General features: G+C 41.4%; 1 protein-coding gene across 1 annotated transcript; it reads right to left on the reverse strand.

The window, feature by feature from the left end:
- Positions 1-10,161: 10,161 nt before the first annotated feature.
- LOC148164985 (uncharacterized) lies at positions 10,162-22,048 on the reverse strand. The gene is given in 7 exon segments (XM_088022735.1): positions 10,162-10,320; positions 13,853-13,900; positions 13,903-13,936; positions 16,611-16,711; positions 21,331-21,806; positions 21,808-21,958; positions 21,961-22,048. Coding segments are annotated over 7 exon segments (1,041 nt in total). The 3' UTR covers positions 10,162-10,177.
- Between the last annotated feature and the right edge of the window lie 1,357 nt (positions 22,049-23,405).

Raw genomic sequence — 23,405 nt, forward strand, 5'->3', positions numbered from 1 at the left:
TGCTCCATGCAGAACGTGCCCTCTTTAATACCCATCACCAGGCTAACCCATCCCCCAACCCCCTCCCCTCTAGAACCCTCAGTTTGTTTCTCAGAGTCCACTGTCTCTCATGGTTCGTCTCCCCCTCCGATATCCCCCCCTTCATCCTTCCCCTCCTGCTATCTTCTTTTTCTTCTTTTTTTTTAACATATATTGTATTGTTTCAGAGGAACAGATCTGTGATTCAACAGTCTTGCACAATTCACAGCGCTCACCATAGCACATACCCTCCCCAATGTCTATCACCCAGCCACCCCATCCCTCCCACCCCCCCACCACTCCAGCAACCCTCGGTTTGTTTCCTGAGATTAAGAATTCCTCATATCAGTGAGGTCATATGATACATGTCTTTCTCTGATTGACTAGCGAAATAAGTCAACCATTTTTGTTATTTTAATGACACAATAAATATCCTTGTACAAAATGGCAAGTGTTTTGTGGATAGATAGATTTAAACTGAGAATTTGCTAAGTTAACTGAGTATTTCCTATATACTGGCCATGATGCTAAGCCTTTCACATGGAGTCCCTTATTTGATCTCACAATGTGTTGAGAAGGTGTTTCCATTTTGTAAATGAGGAAACAGACCATAGAACTGGCCAGGAGCAAGGCTGGATTTTGGACCCGGGTTACTTCACTCACATGCTCTTATGTACTGCTCTGCACCGCCTCACATATACTCTGTATGAATAGATTTCTGATTGTAGAGTTATTGACAGGTGCTACCAGATCTTAACCTCCAAAAGATTTTGCCAGTGGCAGTCCCAGTAACAGTGTCTCAGAGTTCCTGCTTTCCTGTATCTGGGGCAAGTCTTGATTATCAGTCTTTTAAAACTGTTTTGCCAAAAAATTTCTTCCTGAGCATAGTACACAGGTTTCTTCTGAAGATTTTATTACTTCCTTGGGTGGGATCTACTTCTTCCTAGAGACTGTATCTTCCTGTTCCTTTATTAACTTTTTCATTGTGCTGGAGTCCATATAAGTTACATCTCGAGAAAAAGCGCCTTAGAGGTGAGCCCTTGCATGTCTAAAGTAGCTTTGTTTTGCAACTTACGTTTGATCGACTGTTTGGCTAGGTAGAGAATTGTAGATTGAAAAATAATTTTCTGTCAAGACTTTGAAAGCAGCTCAAGTATCTTCTGGCATCTGATGTTGCTAATGTAAAGTCTGATAACCCATCTGACTTTGTTCCTTTTTATATAAACTGTGCTCTGCAACCCTGCCTTCCTCCATACCTCCATACCTGCTGCACACCCATATGCATACACACTCTGGATACTTTTAGGATCTTAATGTTCTTGGTGTTACAGAGTGGTAAAATTTTATGTCTGTATCTAGATATTTAATTGTTCTCCTTGGTACTTTCAATTTTGACATCTCTTTTAAGCTCTAGGAAATTTTTCTTTTTCTTTCTAAATATTTTATTCCTTTTCCTTTTCTGTTTCTCCAATACCTTTTATTGGATTTTGGATCTTCTGTATTGGTCTTCTGTATTTCCCCTCCCCTCTTTTTTTCGTGTGTGTGTTTGTATCCTATCTTTTTAATTGAACATATGCCACTGACTGTTACGATGGGGATTTTCTCAATGCTAGAATGAAGAGCTCTTCAGTCTTGGTGACAGATTTCTATACTGACTGCTCTTGTTCTTCCCAGACAGTGCTCCCACTTATTTCATGAGATCCTTCCAATAGTTTACCTGGGGGGAAATACCTGGATTCATGCCCTTCTGTATTTGGAGATAGGGGATGTGGGGTCAAGGTCAACTGGTTTGCATATAGACCTTTAATCCCTTTCTTTTTAGCCCTTCTTCCGTCTTCTGTCTTCTACCACCTCTGAGCTTCTCCGGACCCATCTGGGCAAGTCAGCTCTCTCTTCTGATGGGCTCCCTCCACATACATTCTAAGTGGTGACACCCTCTACTATCCCCTTAGTCCCATCTTTTGGAAATTCCTGGAAATTGCTGCTGCTGCTTTCCTCTCCCATCCTCTTGGAGGATTTATACTTTGATTTTTTTTTTTTTAAACATGAACTATTTTGAGCATACAGAAAAATAGAGAAAATAATTTAACCCCTGTTTGAGTGGACATTTGTCCTGCTTTTTTGGGTAGCTAGCACTGCTTGAACATCCACTCTGGTGACATACCACTCAATGGATCTTATCTCACCGAGGGGAAGACTAAAACATAATTTCCAAAATTTCCTTGTAGCTGGGGGCTCAGACAGGCATCCTAGGTCACCAGTTAGACATACTTGTATGAAATTTGGAAGTGACACCATGAAGACAGCGTGGCACATGGGATCCATTTTGTTAGGGGAGCAGGGACTCGTGGCTTTCCAGGCAGCAGTGGTGCAGTGGGCTATGCCCAGCAATCCTTCCCCTTGCAGCTGCTCTGGTGTAATGGCACTTTTCAGAGTCGTGTAACCAGATTTCCAAGCCTGAGCCCATTTGTGAGCCATTTGTTTTTTGCTTAAACCGGCTAGAGCAGATCCTGTTGTTTGCAGCCAAGAATGTTGACATATAGTCACTACCCAAATTTAACCATTGTTAACCTTTTCCCTATTTATTTCAGATTCTTCTTTTTAAATAAACAAAAAGCTACCTATCCATTGAACATCTCCCTCTTGTCATTTCCTTCCAAGAACTACTGTCTTTTTCGTGCATACCCTTACCCTTCATGATTTACAATGTATAGTATCCTCTATGTTTTAAACTAAACATAATTGGCTTCATGGTACATATCCTTTTAAAGTTTATTGCTCAGCATTTTGTTTTCACATTTAACATGTTGATATGTGTAGAGCTAGTTTACGTGTAGAATTGGTTGATGCATGTACTATTCCATTGTATGATTAATCCCACCATTAATTCATTTCTCTTGTTGATGGCCATTGAAGATGGCCTTGACTTTTTAGGTTTTTTTTAAGATTTTATTTCCAAGTAATCTCTGCACCCAATATGGGGTCAAACCCACAACCCTGAGATAAAGAGTCACATGCTCCACACACTGAGCCCACCAGGTGCTCCTTTACTTTTTAGCATTACAAAAGGAAAACGTTCTTGTGTATGTTTCTTTGTTTACACATTTGACAGTATCTCTAGGCTATGTACCTAGAAGCGGGACATGCATCTTCTACTTTACTGAATGTTATTAGTTACCACAATAGTTGTAGCAGTTTACTCTCTATCAGCAGTGGTGGTTCTGTTCCCCCTCTCCCTCACAAACACTTCTCATTATCTGACATTCAGGTTGGTTGGATATGCCTGATCCTATCATTTAATCAGTTTGTTTAATACTGAACATGCAGTGACAATGAGTGTCTTTTCATATGTTTTTTATCCAAGAAGTTTTCCTCTTCTGTGAGTTACCAGTTTATAGCCACCCCCCCTTTTTTTTTGTAAAGGGGATCTTTGGTCCTGTTCACAGGAGTTCTTCATATATTCAGAAAGTTAAACCTTTGTTACTGTAAATATCTTCTCTGGTCTGGCTTACCTTTTAACTTTGTGCTGTCTTTATTTTTAATGTGGTTGAAATTATCCATTTTTTTTCCTTTATGATTTGTATGTGCTTAAGAAATTCAGTAAAGCCTTTTCTAAGTTGAAGTAGCACTGGGTGTTGTAGTTAGTGATGAATCACTAAATTCTACCCCTGAAACTAGTATTACACTGGATGTTAACTAACTGTAATTTAAGTAATTCAGAGTTCTGGTAGGGTGAGTCCTTCCTTATTCTTCTTTTTCAACATTATAGTGGTTATTGGATCATCTTGTCAACTTCTGAGCCACTTGTTTTAAAATCTGCTTTTCTGATACTGAAATTTTTCCATGAGGTTTCTTTAGGATATGGTAAATATTTTTTCATTCCTTTCAGCTTTTCGTGTCATTATGTGTTAGGTTTTCTCTTTAAAAAAGCATAGAGGAATCTTTTTTTTCTCCCTTTAAATCCATGCTCCTGCAATGATTGTGGATTTGACAATTTCTGCTGTAATTAAATCAGTATTTGCTTATATTTTAAGACTGTAGTGTTAGCACCATGTGTTCTGGTTTGGGGTTTTGATAACTTGCCGGCAAATTTTTTTTTTATCATTAAATAAGGATCCTCTGTATCCCTCATAATGATTTCATCCCCTTTAATCTGGTTTCCTTAATTTATTTTTTCTTTAATCTGGTTCTGTTATTACTCAGTTTTAAAACTGAGTCTTGGAATTACTGTCTTTTAATAGATAAGTTTTAATGCATGTATATTTTACAGTGATTCTCATTTCTTTACATTATTTCATTATTCTTGTTTTTTGTCAAGTATTTGATCTGATTTTCCTTATTTTTTCTTTTTCCTTTCTAAGAGTCTCTCTCTCTCTCTCTCTTTCTTTCTAAATTTTTTTTTGGAGAGAGAAAGTGTGAGCGGGGTGGGTGGGGGTTGAGGCAGAGAGAGGAAGAGAGAATCCTAAGCAGGCTTCATGCTCAGTGCTGAGCCCGACATTGGGCTGGATCTCACCACCGAGATCATGACCTGAGCCCAAACCAAGATTCAGATGCTTAAGTGACTGAGTCACTCAAGCGCCCCCTCCTTTCTGTTTTACAAGTTACACATTTTATCTCTATTCTTTCAGTATATAGTATTCCATGTTCAGGTCTACCATTATTTAGTCACTCTCTATTGATGGCTGATTTTTAATTTTTGCTATTAAAGTAATGCTACAATTAGTAACTTGTATATATGATTGTACACATGTTCTTGTAGATCTATAATATAAATTTTAAAAAATTTATTTTAAAGATTTATTAATTTCAGAGAGAGAGAGAGAGCATGAGTGGGAGAGGCAGAGGGAGAGAGAGAATCGCAAGCAGACCCTGTGCTGAGTGAGGAGCTAGACACCGGGCTTGATTGCACAACCATGAGATCGTGATGCGAGCTGAAACCAAGAGCTGGGTGCTTAACCAACTGCACCACCCAGGCACCCCTATTTTATGTATTATTTTTAAAAATTTTGTTTATTTATTTGAGAGAGAGAACAAGTAGGGGGAAGAGCAGAGGGAGAGGGGCAAGCAGACTTTGTGCTGAGCATGGAGCCTATCGTGGGGCTCGATACCACAACCCTGAGATCATGACTGAGCTGAAATCAAGAGTCCGCCACTTAACTGAGCCACCCAGGTGCCCCTGAAATATAAATTCTTATAGGTGATCCTGTTGATCAAAGATTATGTGCATTTTAACTTTTGATAGTATAGATAACATCCTCTTAAAGATAAATTTATCCATGAGCAGATTTAAGGTTTCATACATGGTTTCATATGTTGAAAGAAAGGGAAAATAGGGAAAAGTTTTAGGAGAGGTTACTACTACAATATTATTTCTAAGGGATCTCCAAGTTGGGTGTTATTGTCAAACCTGCCTGTAGAGATTAAAAGGACACATTTTTGGGGCGCCTGGGTGGCTCAGTCATTAAGTGTCTGCCTTCGGCTCAGGTCATGATCCCGGGGTCCTGGGATCGAGCCCCGCATCGGGCTCCCTGCTCAGCGGGAAGCCTGCTTCTCCCTCTCCCACTCCCCCTGCTTCTGTTCCCTCTCTTGCTGTGTCTCTCTCTGTCAAATAAATAAATAAAATCTTAAAAAAAATAAAAGGACACATTTTCATATATATTTTTCATATATATTTTTTCAATAATGGAATTTATTAAAATGGATATGGAGATGGTCTTGATATGCAGAACTTAGAAAAAGCCAAATTGATGCTTGAGCTGTCTGTAACGAGTCCCTATAGGTCAACTTGAAAAACAGTCCCTCTAGTCAAGACAAATACATATGCCAGGTACAGATAGTCTCTGACAACAGAACAGGCTGTATTTTCAAAGTCACTGAAGACTTGGATACATTTTCCCATTCCACTCAAGCAACTGTGAGCAAGGCCCTGAGCTGAGTGGGATACAGGAAAGTATAAAATGGTATTTCTTTCCTACAGGAGCTCATGATCTAGAAGAGAGGACAACATGTATGCAAATAACAAATGTGGGGCACAGCGTGAAGCACTTTTAGAGGAGAGCCACAAACTGTACTTTGGGAGAACAGAGGAGAAAGGTCACTCCGGGTGCAACCCTTTTCCGCACTCTTTTCCTATGTGCTAGGCACAGGCTAGAGGATCCGAAATCGTTGAGCTGTCAGCATTTGGGAGAGGGTAGGATTTTCCTAAGTGAAGACTGAATATCCTGACTGGTGAAGCTTTGGCAGCACAGAGTGAGTTAAGATGGCGGTGACATTTTGTGATTGTTTCGTTAGTCAACCCACTCTTTCCGAGGCAGGAACTGGCACCCGATCCCTTCACTGACCTTCCCTAATGACTGCTCTAAGCAGCAGCTGATAGTTTGGGCATGGCTAGTCCAAGGTCGTTGATGCTTTTGGTGGGAAGGGACAATGGGACCTGAAATTTAATGTCTGCTTATCTCCCAAAGAGATCAAAGATCGGGCACCTCATCACTCCACCCACGTGGCGGAACCTTTCATTACAGGGAATAAACTGTGTGTGAACAGTACACACATACAGAATTGCATCTGTATGTTGCAGGATTTCTGCTGGGCGCCATTCCTAGTTGCCATATCAGCAGTAGTGCAGGGTAACCAGCCACTGTTTCTCAGAGTTGGTTTATGAACTGTTTGCATCTGGATCACTTGGTTAGCCTGGTAAAAAGGTAATTTCCTGAGCTCCATTACAGAATCAGAAGCTCTGCGGTGGGAGCCTGGGAGCCTGCACCTTGACCCATTTCCAAAGTTAAGAATCACTGCCCTAGTCCTTCAGTTATATGTAGAATTTTTCAGTCATTTGTTTGCTGTGATGACCTTTTATTTACTAAAAATCACCTCTTTGAGCCTATGGGTATAGAGTGAAATGTTCACTATATTTAAACTTAAGTTGTTTTGACAGTTGACCTTGGAATAATAATGGTATGATTAAGTCAGTAAACATTTGTGTAAGATAGAAATCTGCAAGACAGTGGATTGGCCCTCAAGGATATACCTTTTCTAGTGCAGTTGTTTACACACCACAACAAATTATGATGCAGTGTTTTAGACCCAGTGACCTGGGAAATCCCTGAGTCCTGCAAAGAAGCACTGAAGAGGGGTATTTGAGAAATCTATCTAAAACAAATCCATTACTCGAGCAGTTAGGAATATATGTGTTAAGCAGGTGAACACTTAGATCTGTTATAATAGTAGCAGAAAAACCCAGACCCTCTATATGTACATTATTTCCTTATCCTTACTGCCAGGAGAGAATTTAAAGTCCAAAGTGGAAAGCTGAACACTTATGTGCAAGTTTTACCGTTGATTTCACTGTTTCCTAGTCAATATTACCTGAAAACCACCTAATGCGTCAACTTCTTTTGAGTGCTTCCCATTTACAGACTTAATAATTTTATTCAAGCTCTTTTACTTCTTCAGAAGTTTTCCCCACTTCCTTTAATCAAAGTACTGGTCATCTCTTTATTTTGGGAAAAATTCTAATACTCCATGTTTTCTCTATATTTTTCAATTCTGACTTCATTTCTTCCCCCCCATTCTTTTTTTTTTTTTTAGCTACTGAGTCTTCCTGCTGAGAGTGAATAGTCTCTAATTCAGCAAGTTTCTAGGGAAGTGGGCCAGATCCTAGGCAACCCTCTTAATATTCAAGTGTTGTGGTTTTTTTTTTTTTAAAGAAACCATGTCCTGCATGATGTCATGCTTCACTCAGTTCAGCCTTCTGTGTACAAAATCGGGTTCCTTTTACCTTCTCCATCTGCCACATCACCCACTTTGACTTCAGCCACCCTGAGTTTGTCACTTGAAAACACACACACACTTCCTTGCTACTTACCCCTTTCTCCAACCTAAACACACACCCAGTCTTACGCCAAGAATTTTTGGCACGGCTGAGCCTATCGGTCAGGAAGGCTCCATCTAAGATGGAGCGATCAGGAGCTAGCAGCCTACGAGTGCTGGGCATCAGAGAAAACCCAGCGCCCCCGGAAGATCTCGCTTTTCTGGGTTGTCACCATGGGATTATGGCTAGGTTGGAGCTAATGTGCCCTCGGGGAGATGTGCTACAGGAGCCCATTTGATTTAATAACTGAAATCTAGAAGTGTTAAAGCCAGTGTTCATTTAACACCGTAATGCATAATAGTGCTCTTTACACGCACTATTTCCCTCGAGCTAACCGTCCTTCTGAAATAGAGTCATCATTTCACTGGTGAGAAAATTTAGGCTTACAGAGATTAAGGAACTCACCCAAGTTTCATGTACTCTAGCACTCTTCAAATTAAGCATTTCACAGCACGGTTTTTCTTTTCTTTTTTTAAAATTTTATTTACTTAGCATGAGCAGGGGGAGGGGCAGTGGGGGAGAGAGAGAGACAATCTTCCACCTGACTCTGTGCTGAGCACAAGCCTGACGTGGGACTGGATCCCAGAACCCTGAGATCATGACCGGAGCCAAAACCAAGAGTGGGACGCTTCACCAACTGAGCCACCCAGGTGCCCCTCACGGCAGAGTTTTTCTTAAGCTTTTTGATGTTCATAGCTTCCTTATAACAGCAGGAAGGTAATACTAGATCAGTCTACTCCAGGCCTAACATTCTGAATGTAGGCAGCAAGCAGGGTTTTGGAGAATTGGGACTCAAAACAAGGACTCCTCTTAGAGGTGAGCAGTGCAAATAAAATGCATAGTCTGAAGAAACTCCCTTCAATGTGATGTGCCTACTTTGGGGCTCCTCGGAGCCAAATGCTCATTTCAAGGGTTAAGAGGAGAAATTTATCTTGGCAGCACACACAACTTGAACACAAATGTGGGCCAGGCCGAGGGGATGCCCTGAGACGAGAATACCATGTCCTGAGGGTCAGGACCATTCCCCCTGGTATTCTCATAATTTCTTCCCATTGTTTTTTTGGGGGGGGTTGTTTTTTGCATAAATGATTTCTGAAATTACAGTTTGTACTTTGCAAAAGATAAAAGGCCATAACAAATTATTTTAAATCAACTAAGTGACTAAAAGAGGTTTATTTGGTTACAGTGTGTAACTGACAAAATGTTGAAAAGAGTTGCTAATACAAGTATACACTAAATATGCCAACAATTACAATTAACTATTTATTTGTAAATGATATAGTGAATTATGGAAAAAAATGCAGAGAAATCCAAACCTGAAAAATTCTGTAAATCAAATCATTAGCTTTTCTCTAACAAAGTGTGTGTGTGGGGGGCTAGTTCTTGGATGAATTTTACTATAACATTAATGTAACTTTCTATTTTACAAAATAGTTCTTTTGCACATAAACCTCACACCGACCTTGTAAAGTATTAGCCCCGTCCTGGGGGCTAATCCTGACACAGGCTTTGAGAGGAAAAGTGGATTCTTTGACCCCCACGACATAATTATGTGGCCAAGTCATTAAACTTGAACCTAGATTTGGAACTTAATTTCAAATATGAAATTTTTTTTTATTAAGCCTTTGTATCTTGTAGGGAAAAGGGAGGGGTTATCTCTCAGACATCATTTACCATGCTAATTGGTAAAAATATTTCATTTCTAAAAATCACTCATTGTCATAGCCTTATAATTCCCCCTTAAGATTCAGATAAAAGTGCTAACTTCAAACTAAAGTTGTCTGAATAGAAAATTGCAAAACGAAGGAAAAAACATGCCAATTTATAAATCTGTTTGAAACTGTTGCTGGACCATCCCTGATGTAACTGGAGGGTCCTTCTAATTTTTAACTACGAAGATATTCTAGAAATTTGTTTCAGAATGTGTTTAGTCCATATTTCTTTCAGTTGAGTTATGAAAAGTGCTTCTGAACAGTAACAACACACCATAACTTTGAATCAAAAACGACGCAAATACGTTTTCCACTAAAGATCCAAACAAAGATGTGGGCTTGAAGATTCGCGTAAAAGTGTTTGCATTCAGAATGCTGCTGATAAATCTTTCGAATGACCTTACTCTCTTAAAAACTGAAGGCGGAACATCTCGGTGACCAGATTATGATTAACAAAAATAATAAAGGCTGAAGTCTTAAGTTTATCCAGCAGGGTGACTGATTCTTCTTTGTCATCCTTCCACGGCAGCAATTTGTTCCAGTGAATGCTAGTAACAGGCATCATACCCTGTTAATGCTAACATGTAGGAGTCAGTCGGAGGTAAAAACCCCTATCACGATTAGCATTAACAGCATACAGCCTACAGCAAGCCTCCAGCATTCAGAGGATGAGGCACAAAGAATTTAAACCACAGATTTCCCCTTCCTGGTCTGCGCCACCTGCAAGAGAGAGAGAGACGGTTGTGTGTGCACATGTAGTCATAAAGCTGGAGTGAGGGAATATAAATCTGAAAGCAAAAACAGTCTTTATTTTCCTCTTAAGAGAGAGTGAGCTCATTAAATCCCAGGAAGTGATTTGTTGAAAAGGGTAGAGAAACTGGCGATTAAAAGACATTTTTACCTTTAAGTGTATCTGAGGACTATTTTTAAATTTATATTTTAAATTCTGAATTATTTATGTATACGTATCGTCTTCTTTTAAAACAAAACCAAAACAACTCTTCAAAGTCGCCACATGCTAAAATGTAAAGAGGCGATCTTGAGTTCTGACACTACTACCTTTTTTGATTTAAGTTTTACCTGGGAACTAGATCATTTAAGTAAAAGGCCAAAATAATTCAAAGTAGTGTTTTATGATTTGTGAAAATTAAACCTGAATTCACCTGGTTTATAAAGGTCAAAGTTGGGCTAGATTTTTATTCTGTAGTATACAGTTGAGTCTTTACCTTTATTTTTTTTTTCAAGAGGTATGGTACACACAGTGGGGGTCTCTTCTATAAATGAATCCACCATTAAATGGCCCCATCTGCTCTTTAGAAATTCCTGTGGGGAAAGCACCACCCAGTGGCTTTGGTTTTGATCTACATAAAGGAAGTATGACTTAAAAAGTGATGTTTCTCAAGCTTCTTGTCTTCAGCAAGGAGTGGATTAAGAAAAAAGAAAAAGATGAATTTGCTACTTCCTGTTAGAGTCTGATTTTACTCTCTCAGATAAAGTGACATTTCTCCCACAAGCTTCTGGTTTCAGTGTTACTATAGCAGAACCTAGAAGTTAGAGTACCATTCAAGTATGTGGTCTCGTCAGTACAAGAGGGGAATCACCTTCTCTTTTATTTAATCATGAAACCAGCTAGATGTAAAACTGTGATTAAGTTCAAAAGAAATTATAAAGTTAAAAATTCCCCAATGAACGTATTTTGACAGGGCAGAATACCGTGGTTTGGAAATTTCCAAACCAAGGAAATATATCATTCTTACTGATAGTAATTTTTTTCTTACCTTTGCTGTTTTTTTGAGATGAATTAACTTAAAGATGAAGAGCTTTGAATTAAATGATGTCAGTTGAGGATTTTAATACCTTTTACAGATTTTTCACTCAATAAAGATTGTAAAAATAACTTTTTCCCCCTAGCCACAGTGCCTTAGATATAGTAAATACTCCATATATATTAATATCCTTATGCTGGTTCCTCCCCAACCAATATAGTTCAACCCTTTTTTAAAGAGCTATGTCTAATTCGTATTGAAAGTAAATTATTTGCGTACTAGTCTACCCATACATTTTTCTCCTGTTCTTTAAAGATGACATCTGAATACAAGTATTAAAAAAATACATTTAGTATAATAATTGGATTTTTTTGTCTTTCATCTTTTTCCACAAATTGCCTGATTGGAGTGCTCAGGAAAGTGACAAATGTTTTTCACAATGTGCTATATACTAAACATTCTATCAGCTTTTGTTTTATTGGCTCAAACTCTGAAGGTATGCTGAAATGAAAAGTGTCATGCAGGTCCTCTTTTGATCTCAGTGCTCAAAGAGAAACTGTGGTACCATGTATTTGGATAAACTTCTCAGGCATGATGAATTCCTAAAAGTGCAGAGAATGAGCAGTCTGTCTGACTCTACTACACAATCTTAAATCTCATTAAAAACATGAGAGATGAAAAAAAACCCAATAAACAGAAGAAAGGAGAAAATATCCTAGAATAGCTTTTTAAGAAGTATATTCAGTAGACTTGTAGACATTAGATTGGCCAGAGGCCCATTAGTGTTGAAGTTGAGCTCACTTTCAGTGTTTTTAACTAGGCTTGTCAACCAAGTTAACCAACAACAGAATTGCTATGCGTCTGAGCAGAAACTAGTGATCACAGACAACAAAGGCTGGGCTAAGAGCCAAGACATTGGGCAGAAGATGCTGTCATGAGGCAGTGAGGGATGAATACAGCCACCCCACTGGTAGAGTGGCAAGGGACGAACTGGACACAATTCTAGACCCAGCAATCAACAGTCAATAGCTGCTAAGCATTTGATAAGCACGTCACAAGCATAATTTGCAATGTTTGGCAATACGAGAGAAATTTCTCTGGATCACACAATATAAATTAGAACAGGAGTCTTGACAAGAGTGGTTCTGAAGACCTGCTTCAAAGCCCCTCACTGTGCAATACTTTTAGGCTCACAGCCACTGTCAAGATAAGCTTTACTATTGCACAATTCTTTTCAATAGCTGAAGATAGGTTCCAGGTTAGTACTTCAAAGTAATCGAACGTCAAAACCACCCCTTTTCACCTTGGATAAAAATCTACCAAGATGAAGCCCTAGATATATACTAGATAAATAAGACTACCAGGTACCTTTCATCATATGGCAGGACTATTTTTCCTCTGGTAGTAAGAACTGAAAGGAGACTGAAAGGAGCATTCTGGGAAAATTTTCCTCAAATTAAGCTTTTCTAAAGGATGACTTTTTTTTTTCTTAAAGTAAGCTCTGCACCCAACGTGGGGCTCAAAGTCACAATGCCAAGATCAAGAGGTGCATGCTCTACCAACTGAGCCAGCCAAGTACCCCACTCCTTTAATTCTTACCTTACTGATTTGCCAGGAAAGATGGTATCAGCTATATATTCAGAACAGAATATGTCCTAAGTTTGTCACTAAGGATCTCTTTTCATAATGAATCACAAGTTATATCCTTCCACAATTTTATGTCTCTGTATTTTCCCATTTTTCTTATTCCTAGCACCAACTACTTAATATTTGCATACCAAAAGAACTGCATGCCATAACATTTTCTTTTAAAAAAGTCAGTGGTTGAATCTCATAACTAAGCCATCATGAGTTTTTTCATCCTGAAACATGCAAATACTTGGAAACTATTAATCTGTTGTTACGAAGTGAATGTACATGAATTTCTGCTGAAAGGCATGATCCTATGTTGATGTAGCAGTACAAATTCTCATCCAAAGCCATTTTAATGGGTGAAAAGTAATTATGCTTTTGAAAATTAAAATGGTTAAATTCAGATAATTTCTTTTAAGTATTCCCTACATTTAATTTTCTTATATACCAGTCAAAACCATAATCATTAAAATGGAATTCAATGTTGATCCCTCTTTGGATCCAATCACTCAAAGAGACTAGTGACTGATTGCCTAAGGAAGCATTATCTGGTGTTCCCAATGGAAGTTACTCTGATTCCCTATATTCTGAAGTTGCTGTTTTGGCTCAGGTCATGAAAGTAGGCAGTGAAGATTAAAGCAGGTATGTGAAAATTCTGTTGAATTTTCAAGATCCTGAGAAAATCTGGACCTGTCATGGTTAATCTTTGGAATGACAATTTTCTTGATTACTATTTTGACCTAAGGTCAAAAGATGAAGGTGGCTGCAGGCATGATTTCTCAAAGACCTGCCCCTCTAAAAATTGTACATCTGCTAGTGCTTCCCTAACCTTCCACTTAGTCTGAATTTCTCACCGCTAGAACCATCTCCTTTTGGTGGGAGAAGCAAGGTGGCAGGTAAGGTTTAGGTGAGCTGTTGTTGAAATGGAAAGAAGTTATCTGGAGAGGGAGGAAAAGGTGGAGTTGAAGCCCCTCCCATTGGCACTTTGACTTCGACTTAGTAGGTTAGTTAGCTAGTCATCTTTGAAAGCAGAGATAAAGGAATGAGGAGAGAGGACTCAGGGTGGGGAAGTTTTAATGGGGATAAAGAATGATTTAGAGGAGAGATGAGAATATACTCCAAATATTTCAAGAGCTTATCCTTTCCATGTCTAGCCTAGAACAGTCACAGATTATTTAAAATAGTATCACCTGAGTTTTAGTTCAGTCCTCTGTGTTTGAACTTCCTACATGGTCTAAAATCTCCTAAAAAGTGTATTCTTTCAGTAATTCTTCATAAAGACCTTTAGTATTGTGACAAAAAGAAATATTCAAGTGACTGGTTTTCTAAACTGTTTATTTGTGTGAATTTTTTTATCACATGTTTTCTGTAGAATATGGTTATTCTGTGTCACATCTCGGTAGCTGATTTTTAAGATTTTATTTATTTGAGAGATCGAGCGAGCGAGAGAGAGAGAGAGAGAGAGAGCACACCAGCAGGGGGAAGGGCAGAGGGAGAGGGAGAAGCAGGCTCCCCGCTGAGCAGGGAGCCCAACTTGGGGCTCGATCCCAGGACTCCGGGATCATGACCCGAGCTGAAGGCAGACACTTAACGACTGAGCCACCCAGGTGCCCTGTCAGTAACTGGTTTTAAAGTTAAGTCAACTTCGGTGCTGTCAGGAATTGGAGCAAAGAATATTATGTTTCTCTTGAATTCACCCGAGTTCCAACAGTAAAAAGGGGTTGCTTGAGATGGTAAGTAACTGGGATCATGTCTTCAAAAGCACACAAATGCATCTTCTAAAAGTAAAATGGATTGTTCTGTCAGAATCACCCATATCCTGACCTCTTGGTGAATGGTAAGATTACTTTTTATATCATTAACTTTTTTCTTACACTTAAGAAAAATTCCCTGTATAGTCCATTGCTGGGGAAAAAATGATCAACTCTCTATGTCATCTACTTTCACAAAAATCTAACATCCTTTGATAGTTCTAATTAGGAATTCTTTAATGAAAATACCTACTATTTCTAAATTAAGAGCTCCTGTTGAAAAGACTGGTTTGCACATGAGACAGCTTTAATACAACATACCCTTCTGTATTTTGAAATACAGAAAATGAATATTTTTAAAGATATATGCCAGTAATGATATTAACACATAAAACTAAGTGTGACATACTTCTGAACTGTCTCAGAAGAAAGCCAATGTGGAATTCACAAGATCACTATGGAAACATCATATTGAGTGGCCGTTTAACTGAATGTACAAACGAGAAAGAATCTGGACCATACAGGCTTATTCTGCTTTTCCCACTTTTAAAAGTTTTCAGTTTTTACTGAAACCACTTGTGGATCTTATGTACAAGCTAAGCGGCCTTCCCAGTACATTTATTGCAGACAGTGATTAACACCTTCACTTTTCAGATAAGAATGTGGGAAAAAACAGGTTAGAAGTATTTGTCCCCAGGGCCAGAAGGAGGGCCAGAGCCAGCCCGAGTGCAGCCCCCCACCCTGAACCAGAGTGTCACGGGGAGGGGGGTCTTCCTCAACACCCCAACCTTACACCAGCTCAGCTGCCGGCCCCAAACTTGGGGAAAATGTTATCAAACAAACATGGATAAAAGCAAGGGCAGGAAGGAGAGAGCTCAGGGGGGAGATGGACTCTTTTGCTCTAAATCATGGCCATTCATTCTTCTTTCACAAGTTCTCAGAAGGTTTTCCACATGCCTAACCAGATAAACTTTTTAATATTATATTTCCATAAGAGAATTGTAATCATAACTTTCTTATTTTTGGTTTATAATTTATTTTCAATACCCTTCCCACGCCCCTATCCCCAGCTCCCCGAGGGAAAAAGGAAACATGATGGCAGTTATCAACTCTGGAGTGCTCTGTCATCCTTTGAAGAGTTACCTTTTCTGGAGACCACCTCCGCCTCCTCCACTTGAGTTCAGTGTTTATTCTCAACATGGAATTTCAGTACAATGCCTCCTTTTGAACTCACTATGGCTAACCTGTTTGTCTGTTACATGTGCTGGGCCCATATGGCTGGCATCCTAGGAAAAGTCCTCTTTTCTATTTCTACAAGCCACAGTTTACATTTCTTTATTTCTACACACCATCATGGCCCCAAACAAGGACGAATTTGTGTACTGGGAACTATGTCAGACAAACTGAGCAAGTTCTGGGAACAAAAGGTTTGGTTTTGCCTGCTTAAAAGTTTTCTTACGATGTATGGGAATACCCTGTTACAAGGCAAATACCCTACCGTTTATTACTACACCTCCACAGCGTTATACTCAGTGTCTTAAACACGCCAAATGAGGGTCGTGTCTGGTGCTCCTCGAGATGTCATCTCTAGATGTAATGTCCCATGTACACTCAGGCGCTGTCTACCTACTGAAATTGCTCCTAAGCTATGGACTTGCTCACCTTGCCTTATTTCTGTCTCTCACAGACAGCAAACTCCTGGAGGCGGGGCTCTCTTCAGCTCCTGGTGTGACCCTCTCTCTCTGCCTCCCCCAAGTCCTGGCTCTGACTTCGGTCACAGCTGCCTTCACACCATGCTGTGATTTTCTCTTGTCTCTTCCCCGGCGCTGCGGTGTACGTGAGGGCAGAGACTGGGTCCTACCTCAGTGCTTGCTACACAACTGACACTCGGTAAAGGCTGTGAGTAAACACTTGAGGTACTTCCAAGGCATTTCTGTCTGCACAACTGGCTTGGCTCTGGCACTGGAGCATTTCAGGGAGATTGAACTAATATGCAGATTTTGGGAGAATTAGTGTCATAGAAGCTTATAAATGTGGAAATACATCAATGAGGTCTGGTGCTATTCCACATTAGTAACGGACTGCTTACATTTAGGGGATTCCAGGCTTGGATCTCATTCCATAAAGTATGATCACTGTAGGATGAAGCTGGAGAATACTACCAGAAATAGTCGTGTGAAGTTATGGGTAAAAATTAGGTTCTTGTTTTTTAAAACCACCCTTGGATGTCATAATACGTGTTTTCATTTCATCGTGGAGGAGTGTGCTCTTATTCTTAGGTGATATGTGTCCAAGCATTTAGAGGTGAGACGCCAGAGGTGATACAGACATCGACCTAGAGAGACAGACAGATGTATAGGGACAGAGAGAAAGAAGGCAGATGTGACAGACGTTGTGAGTCTAAGTGGAAGGTCTCGGAGTGTTCCTGCTCTGTTGTGTTCAAACCTGCCTGGGTTCCATTCTTGACCCCAGCAATGTTCCTAGCTGTGTGACATTTGGCAACTTAACTAAACTCTTTAAGTCTTAGTTGCTTCTTTAAAAATGGAGACAGTGCTAGAACTTACTCAGAAGGTCGCTGTGAGGATGAAATGACACAATGAAGGTGAAACATTGAGGGTGGGTGGTAGGCTCATAATCAAGGCTCAGGGGATGTTAAGTTGCGGTAGTAGCGGCATCAGTCATGAATCCCTGCTGAGGACCTGAAGGTACCTGTCCAGCTACCATCTGTTGCACTTGTCATTTGAAAAGTACAAGATACATTTACAACTGTATGACTGAACCATTACGTAAATCAGAGGTTATCAACAAACACATGCAAGTCAAGTGAAAATAATTCTTTGGTGTCCTAATCTCCGAATCATAAAGGTACATCAAAATGTTTCCTTAGGAATTTTCTGAAGTGTCTTATTAGTTTTTCTTTGGGTTAAGGAGGAAAAAAAAAAAAAAACGTGTTATGAAACTCTTAAAAACTCATTACAACCAAACAAGTGTTTACCTTGTCCAGAACGTCTAGAGACCATTTTGTACCAATACCCTTTACTTTCTCAAATTGTCTTTGTATCTCCCTTTCCAAATTGGTTTCTTGAAATTTGCAAGATCATCCATGCATACAAACGAATTGCAAACATTTATATGGGTCTCTGGGCCAGACACGAGTTGGACTTCTTATTCCTCAGAATGGCCTTGGGAATGAGTTTCATCATCTTCCCCACTGATCCCCGGTGGCCCTGAGGCTCAGGCAGGGGCAGTCATTTGCCCCAGGTTGGAGAATGGGTAGGCAGGGGCACTGCTAGGAGACAAACTCAAGCAGTCTGGCTCCAGCGTCCACGCTCTGAATCACTCTGATGGCCCGATGGTGGTGGAGCAACATAAAGGAACACTGCATCTGGTCAGGACAGCCAGGGACTTCCACTGGGTATAGAACATTCTCATTACGGAGAATTACACAAATGTCATTGTCGGATGTCATTTCGCCTTACCGAAACACCAGCCCCACAATTTCATTAAATCAGCTGTTTGATATTCTTCACTGATCTTTCTGCCCTTGCCTTAACCCCCATCTGCCCACATGTGGATGTTGTTTTTCAGAACTGGGTACTGAACTGGTACCAAATTGGCACAATTTGCCTTAAACCATGCCACTTGACTGATGTGAAGTCTCTTTTTTCTGGCTAGTATGTCATCGTGTGTAGGGGTGGGAAGTATGCCTTTTGGTTCACGGTTCTTCCATATTGCTGAGAGTCGTGTGAGTGAGGATGCTGAACTGCTCAGACGTGCGATGTGTTACTTTGAGGATAAGTGTGCTTTTGGCCCTGACTACTGGAAACCCAAAGACAAGACTGATGGACAGGGCTTCGGTGTTTCATGGTGGGTGAGAGTTACACAGCAGTCATCAAATTAAAAGTGTTGTTTCCCTTCAGAGACTTGAGATAAAGGTAATACATTTAAGAAAGATGGAGTCAGCGCCAAGGTGGGATAAAGAGAGGCTTTTAAAATTTTAACATTTCTCCTCAAAAAAGGGTTTCACAATTTTCTTATTCTGTCCAATTTCAGCCAATTTGTGACAGCTTTGAAGTCAGTAAGATCAGTGAAAGACAACCATACATTCTCCAGTCAATGATCCTGGTACTTACTTACTCTGACTCTCTTTGAACAGAGAGGATATGAATTCACTGAGTCCAGCTGTGCCTTAGAAGATGTATGAAAGTGAAGTGAGGTGGTAGTCATGCTGGAATCATAGAATTTCTTCATCAGTTTAAGGGACTTTAGAAATGACTCAGGCCCAGCCACCCATTTTAGAGATGAGAAGAATGAGGCACAGAAATTTGCACAGAGGTGGGACGAGAATCCTACCATGGTTCTCAGGCTGGTGCCCTTCCCATAATACCAGGCTTTTGCGCTGTGGGTTGCAGGCCTACCACCAAAGCAGTAAAGCTATTAAAATCAATAGCTTCAGCTATGATTCACAGCCGGTGACTCATAAAAATGTAGAGACGCCAACTAGTCAAGGACAGAGGTGTTCTGTCTAGGTGCGAGGTAAGAGTCTCCACACATCACTCTCCATCATTCAAACTATTTACTTCTACTAGGCTTAGAATAGGGATTATGAAAGTCCACCCCAAGAGAGGTCATGGCTGAGATTCAAGGAAGCCTGGAGCCCACTAACATGAATGCAAAATCGTGTGTGAGCATGCGTGTATTTTCTCTTCTTAAAATTTCTGAGCAAAGCATACACAGCTTCCATTAGATTTAAGGTAGGAAAAAAGGGACTGAAGAACTAATACTCTAAAAACCTCCTTGATATTGAATGGCAGATCTTAGTCATGACATAAAATAGCTGATTAAAAAAAAACTTTTCAAAAATTGAAATCTAGGGGGCTTTTCGGGAGTGGATTTTTTGATTCACAGAAGACTACTTTGATGAGCTACGAAGAAAGATGAAGGTTATTAATTTTCCGTGTTGGCCACTGGAAAGTAAAGAATGACAAAATTCACAGCACATCGTAAGTAGTTTAAGTATTTATATAACTGCAGTTGACATGCCAATTTGTAGAGCGATGTACTGTTAGCCCTTTCCTCCGCATTTTAAGATTCATGAGGGCAGGGCTGTCCTTGTTTGGTCCCTGATGACTCCTCTCCAGCGTCCAGCCCCGTGTCTGGCACAGACAGAACGTTATGATGGCCTTCCCTTGAAGGGAATGTGGCACTTAGGATTCTGACTTTTTAAAGGCCGCTAAGTTATACTTTTTACATATGATTAGTCAGGTAAAAAACAGAGTAGAACGCCACGGTTCTGCCTTGAAACGGTTCTCGGCCAGCGCTCACGTTTCTCTTTCTTGATTTGTGTGGTTAGGAAGCTCTGTCCTGTGGTCAAGGTAAGCCGACCGGCCGTGTGGGGGAACCCAGTTATAACAGGCCATTACGGAGTAGCCCGTGCAGCGGATAATTACTGAATGCACTTGGGTCCTCTGACAAAATCATGGAGGCAGCAAAGTCTGATGGAAATGAGCCTGAACTGATGGGGTTTAATGTCCCGAGTCTTCCCCCACTCCCCAACATCCCACATCTCACATCTGCGGCTAAAGGCAGGCTTTACACTAAGAACCTAATGACCTTACCAGAGAAAACACAAATTCTGTGAGCCACAAGTCCTCATGGGCAAAATGGGCATAACACCACCTACCCTGCCAATTTCCTATCATTATGACCATCAAATGAGACAATGCGCAGGAAATTGCCTTGTCAACTTTTTAGCGTATATTCCTGTTCACACAGATAAGCAATTAAATATACATACCCATTTTGAAAAGATCAGTTCTAGGGTTATTAAAAGTTTGGCTGCTCTAGTTCATTTAGATTATACATTATGTTAAAGCCATACAAAAGAGGCATTTCTTCTTCAGGGGGATGAATGGACATAACGAGTGACTTGGGCTTTGAAATAGCTACATAACATTATGTAAAAAGTCTGTCTCCACTTAACCTCATCTATTTGACACAAAATGTAAATTAAATTACGACCATCATTAGATACTGTTGGCCTCTTCAAATCATAGGGGAATCCTAGATCTGCTGTGTGGTATTGGAGAAGTAACTTCACCTCTCTGGGCCTCAAGTTCCCTCCTTTTTAAGGACTGGATTCTCATTTATATCTTTGTCAGCCATCAGCTTCAGTAATTCTAGCTTCAATTTGATTCATATTCATCCTAATATGCCTGCTTAGGATGATATAAAAATCAAAAGACCTGGCCCACCCTTGGGAACTGTAAAATGTGGATAGACGCCCACAGGGGTTTTAGGAGGATAAAGAAAGCTAGCCAATGTGGTGTGCCAAGAAGCTGCACCCTGGCACCAGGGGGGCAAATAAATCCCAAAGTTCACTGAAGGTTCTGCTCTGGCCTCACGTCCATTAAACGACCTTGGTAACTGGTAAGTCAGGATTCTAACTTTTAGAAAACTAAGGTCTATTAGTAGCTGCTTTTCAAAAGAAAAGAAAAAGGATACGTGTTTTGAAGGCAGTCCCTTTGGCTCTAACCTTGTCCCACAAGTGTGTTTCGCACACACCCGGCCACCCCGCTAGCTGAGCTCGTCCAGGGCCAGGTCCAGGGGAGCTCCTCCGCGCGCGAGGGGAACTTGGCGCAGAAGCCGCGTGCGGGTCCTCCCAGCCTCCCTTCCCCGAGCCCCCGCGCCCCCGCGCCCCCGCTCCCCAGGCTCCCACCCCGCGCGGCCTCTCCTCCGCGGCCCGGGCCCGCGGACTGCGCCCCCGGACTGGCCTCCAGCGGCCACGTGCACGCCGCCCCCGCCCCTAAGGCCGGGCGGGGGCCGTGGGACCCGCGGGCCGCCAGCGGCCCGACTCCGTGCGGAAGGGCGGGGGCAGGGTCGGCGTACCTGGCGGCCCGGGCGGCCTCCGCTGTCCCCGCGATCGCGTCTGCTCCGGTCCCGAGGCTGCAGGCGGCCCGACGTGGCCGGCCGCGCACAGGAAGCCCGCGCCAGCGAACGTGCGACCCTTTTATAACCCACTTGTGACTCATAACCGACCGGCCGCCTGTTCTGTAAAACCCCCCGCCTCGGCCCCCTCCTGCCTGTTCTTGGAACCTACAGCTTGAAAAACTTTTTTTTCTTTTTAAAGGAAAAGTCGAAAAAGTCCAGCGCCCCGAGGATTGGTGTTTTCCCCTTTCCCTTTCTCGTGGGTCATTCTCTCTGTGTGTTTTTTTCGCTCGACACCCGCCGCGTACTTTCCTGCCCCCGCGCTGCCAGGCTCGGACTCCAACCTTTGTTCTTAATGAAAAGGAAACGCATTCAAATGAGCGCTCAGTCAGCCGGAGGGGAAGTTGCTACTCTTTGCAACTGGGTGGCAGGGGTGTCTTTACAAAATCCTTGCACAGGAGAAAGAAGAGGGAGGGGAGCCGCAGAGACATAAGTGGGAGACTTTTTTTCTTCCCCACGGAATCCACCGGAGGCAAGAGGGTCCCTAACAGAGGAAGAAATGGTCAAGTGACGCCTCCCCTCTTTACCCTTCAAGAGTCAAGAGTTTGGTTTGGGAGGTGTATGTGGGGTTTGAGTACAGTCGTATTGCTCACGTTTGTCCTTGGGGATGCTGGGATACAGGGCTCAAATCATCTTTCATTTTGACCTCAGCAACATTCTTTCCCTGCCCCCTTCCCACCTCCAGGACATTTTCCTGGAGCATACAAGACTTCAGTGTTTTTAAGTGTTGTCTTCATTGTCTTCCTCTTGACCTCTCCGTCCTACCAAAAGGGGGGCATTTTCCTGGAGCAGGTCATTTGACACACTGGACTGAAAGGGATAAAATAGATCTAAGGCACGTATATACTGCAAGACTGGTTGAGTAACTCATTCTTGAGCCTTGGTGTAATAAACTATCCGACCTTGAGGAAGAAGAAAGAAATGTGAAGGAGAGGGAGGAGGTGGTCTGGTGTGGATTTAGCCTCACCACTGTGATTCATGCCTTTTCCTAGATAAGACAGGATCACTGCTGGATCCCAGAGCAACTCTTTTATAGTTGGGTCTCCATCCCCAGGGCAGAAGACATCTTAGAAGAGTTTGTATTAAGCGGATGTCAGAAAATTCGTTTCTGGAACTTCTGAATACATGGCAGAGCGCATAGTCCTTAACTTACAGATGGCCGGGGTTGGTTAGGAACTGGGAGCATTTAAAAATTCTCTATTTTGGGGGCACCTGGGTAGCTCAGTCAGTTAAGCATCTGCCTTGGGCTCAGGTCACAGTCCCAGGGTCCTGGGATCAAACCAGGCATCAGGCTCCCTGCTCAGTGGGAAGTCTGCTTCTCCCTCTCCCTCTGCCTTCCCCCCTCATGCTCTCTCTCTCATGCTCTCCCTCTCTGTCAAATAATTAAATAAAATCTGAAAAAAAATTCTCTATTCTTAAGGCTTATATGGCCATAATGATAACAAGTAACATTTATAAAGCATTTATAAATTTACCATTGCCAGGCCATGGTCTGAAGCTCTACATGAAGGACAATGAGGCACAGAGAGATCAAACACTTTGCTTTAGGTCCTAATAAGTAGCTGAGATGAAATTCAGACCCAGCTCTTCCCTGTGTGTATGGCTCCATTGTACAGCCTCCCTGCCTTCTAGCTCCACCATGCGCATCTCCAGGATCTGGAGCAGAATG

The sequence above is a fragment of the Eumetopias jubatus genome, unplaced genomic scaffold, assembly GCF_037043125.1.
Source record: "Eumetopias jubatus isolate StellerSeaLion01/CBP00866 unplaced genomic scaffold, mEumJub1_p1.0 scaffold_1, whole genome shotgun sequence".
NCBI classification, from domain to species: domain Eukaryota; kingdom Metazoa; phylum Chordata; class Mammalia; order Carnivora; family Otariidae; genus Eumetopias; species Eumetopias jubatus.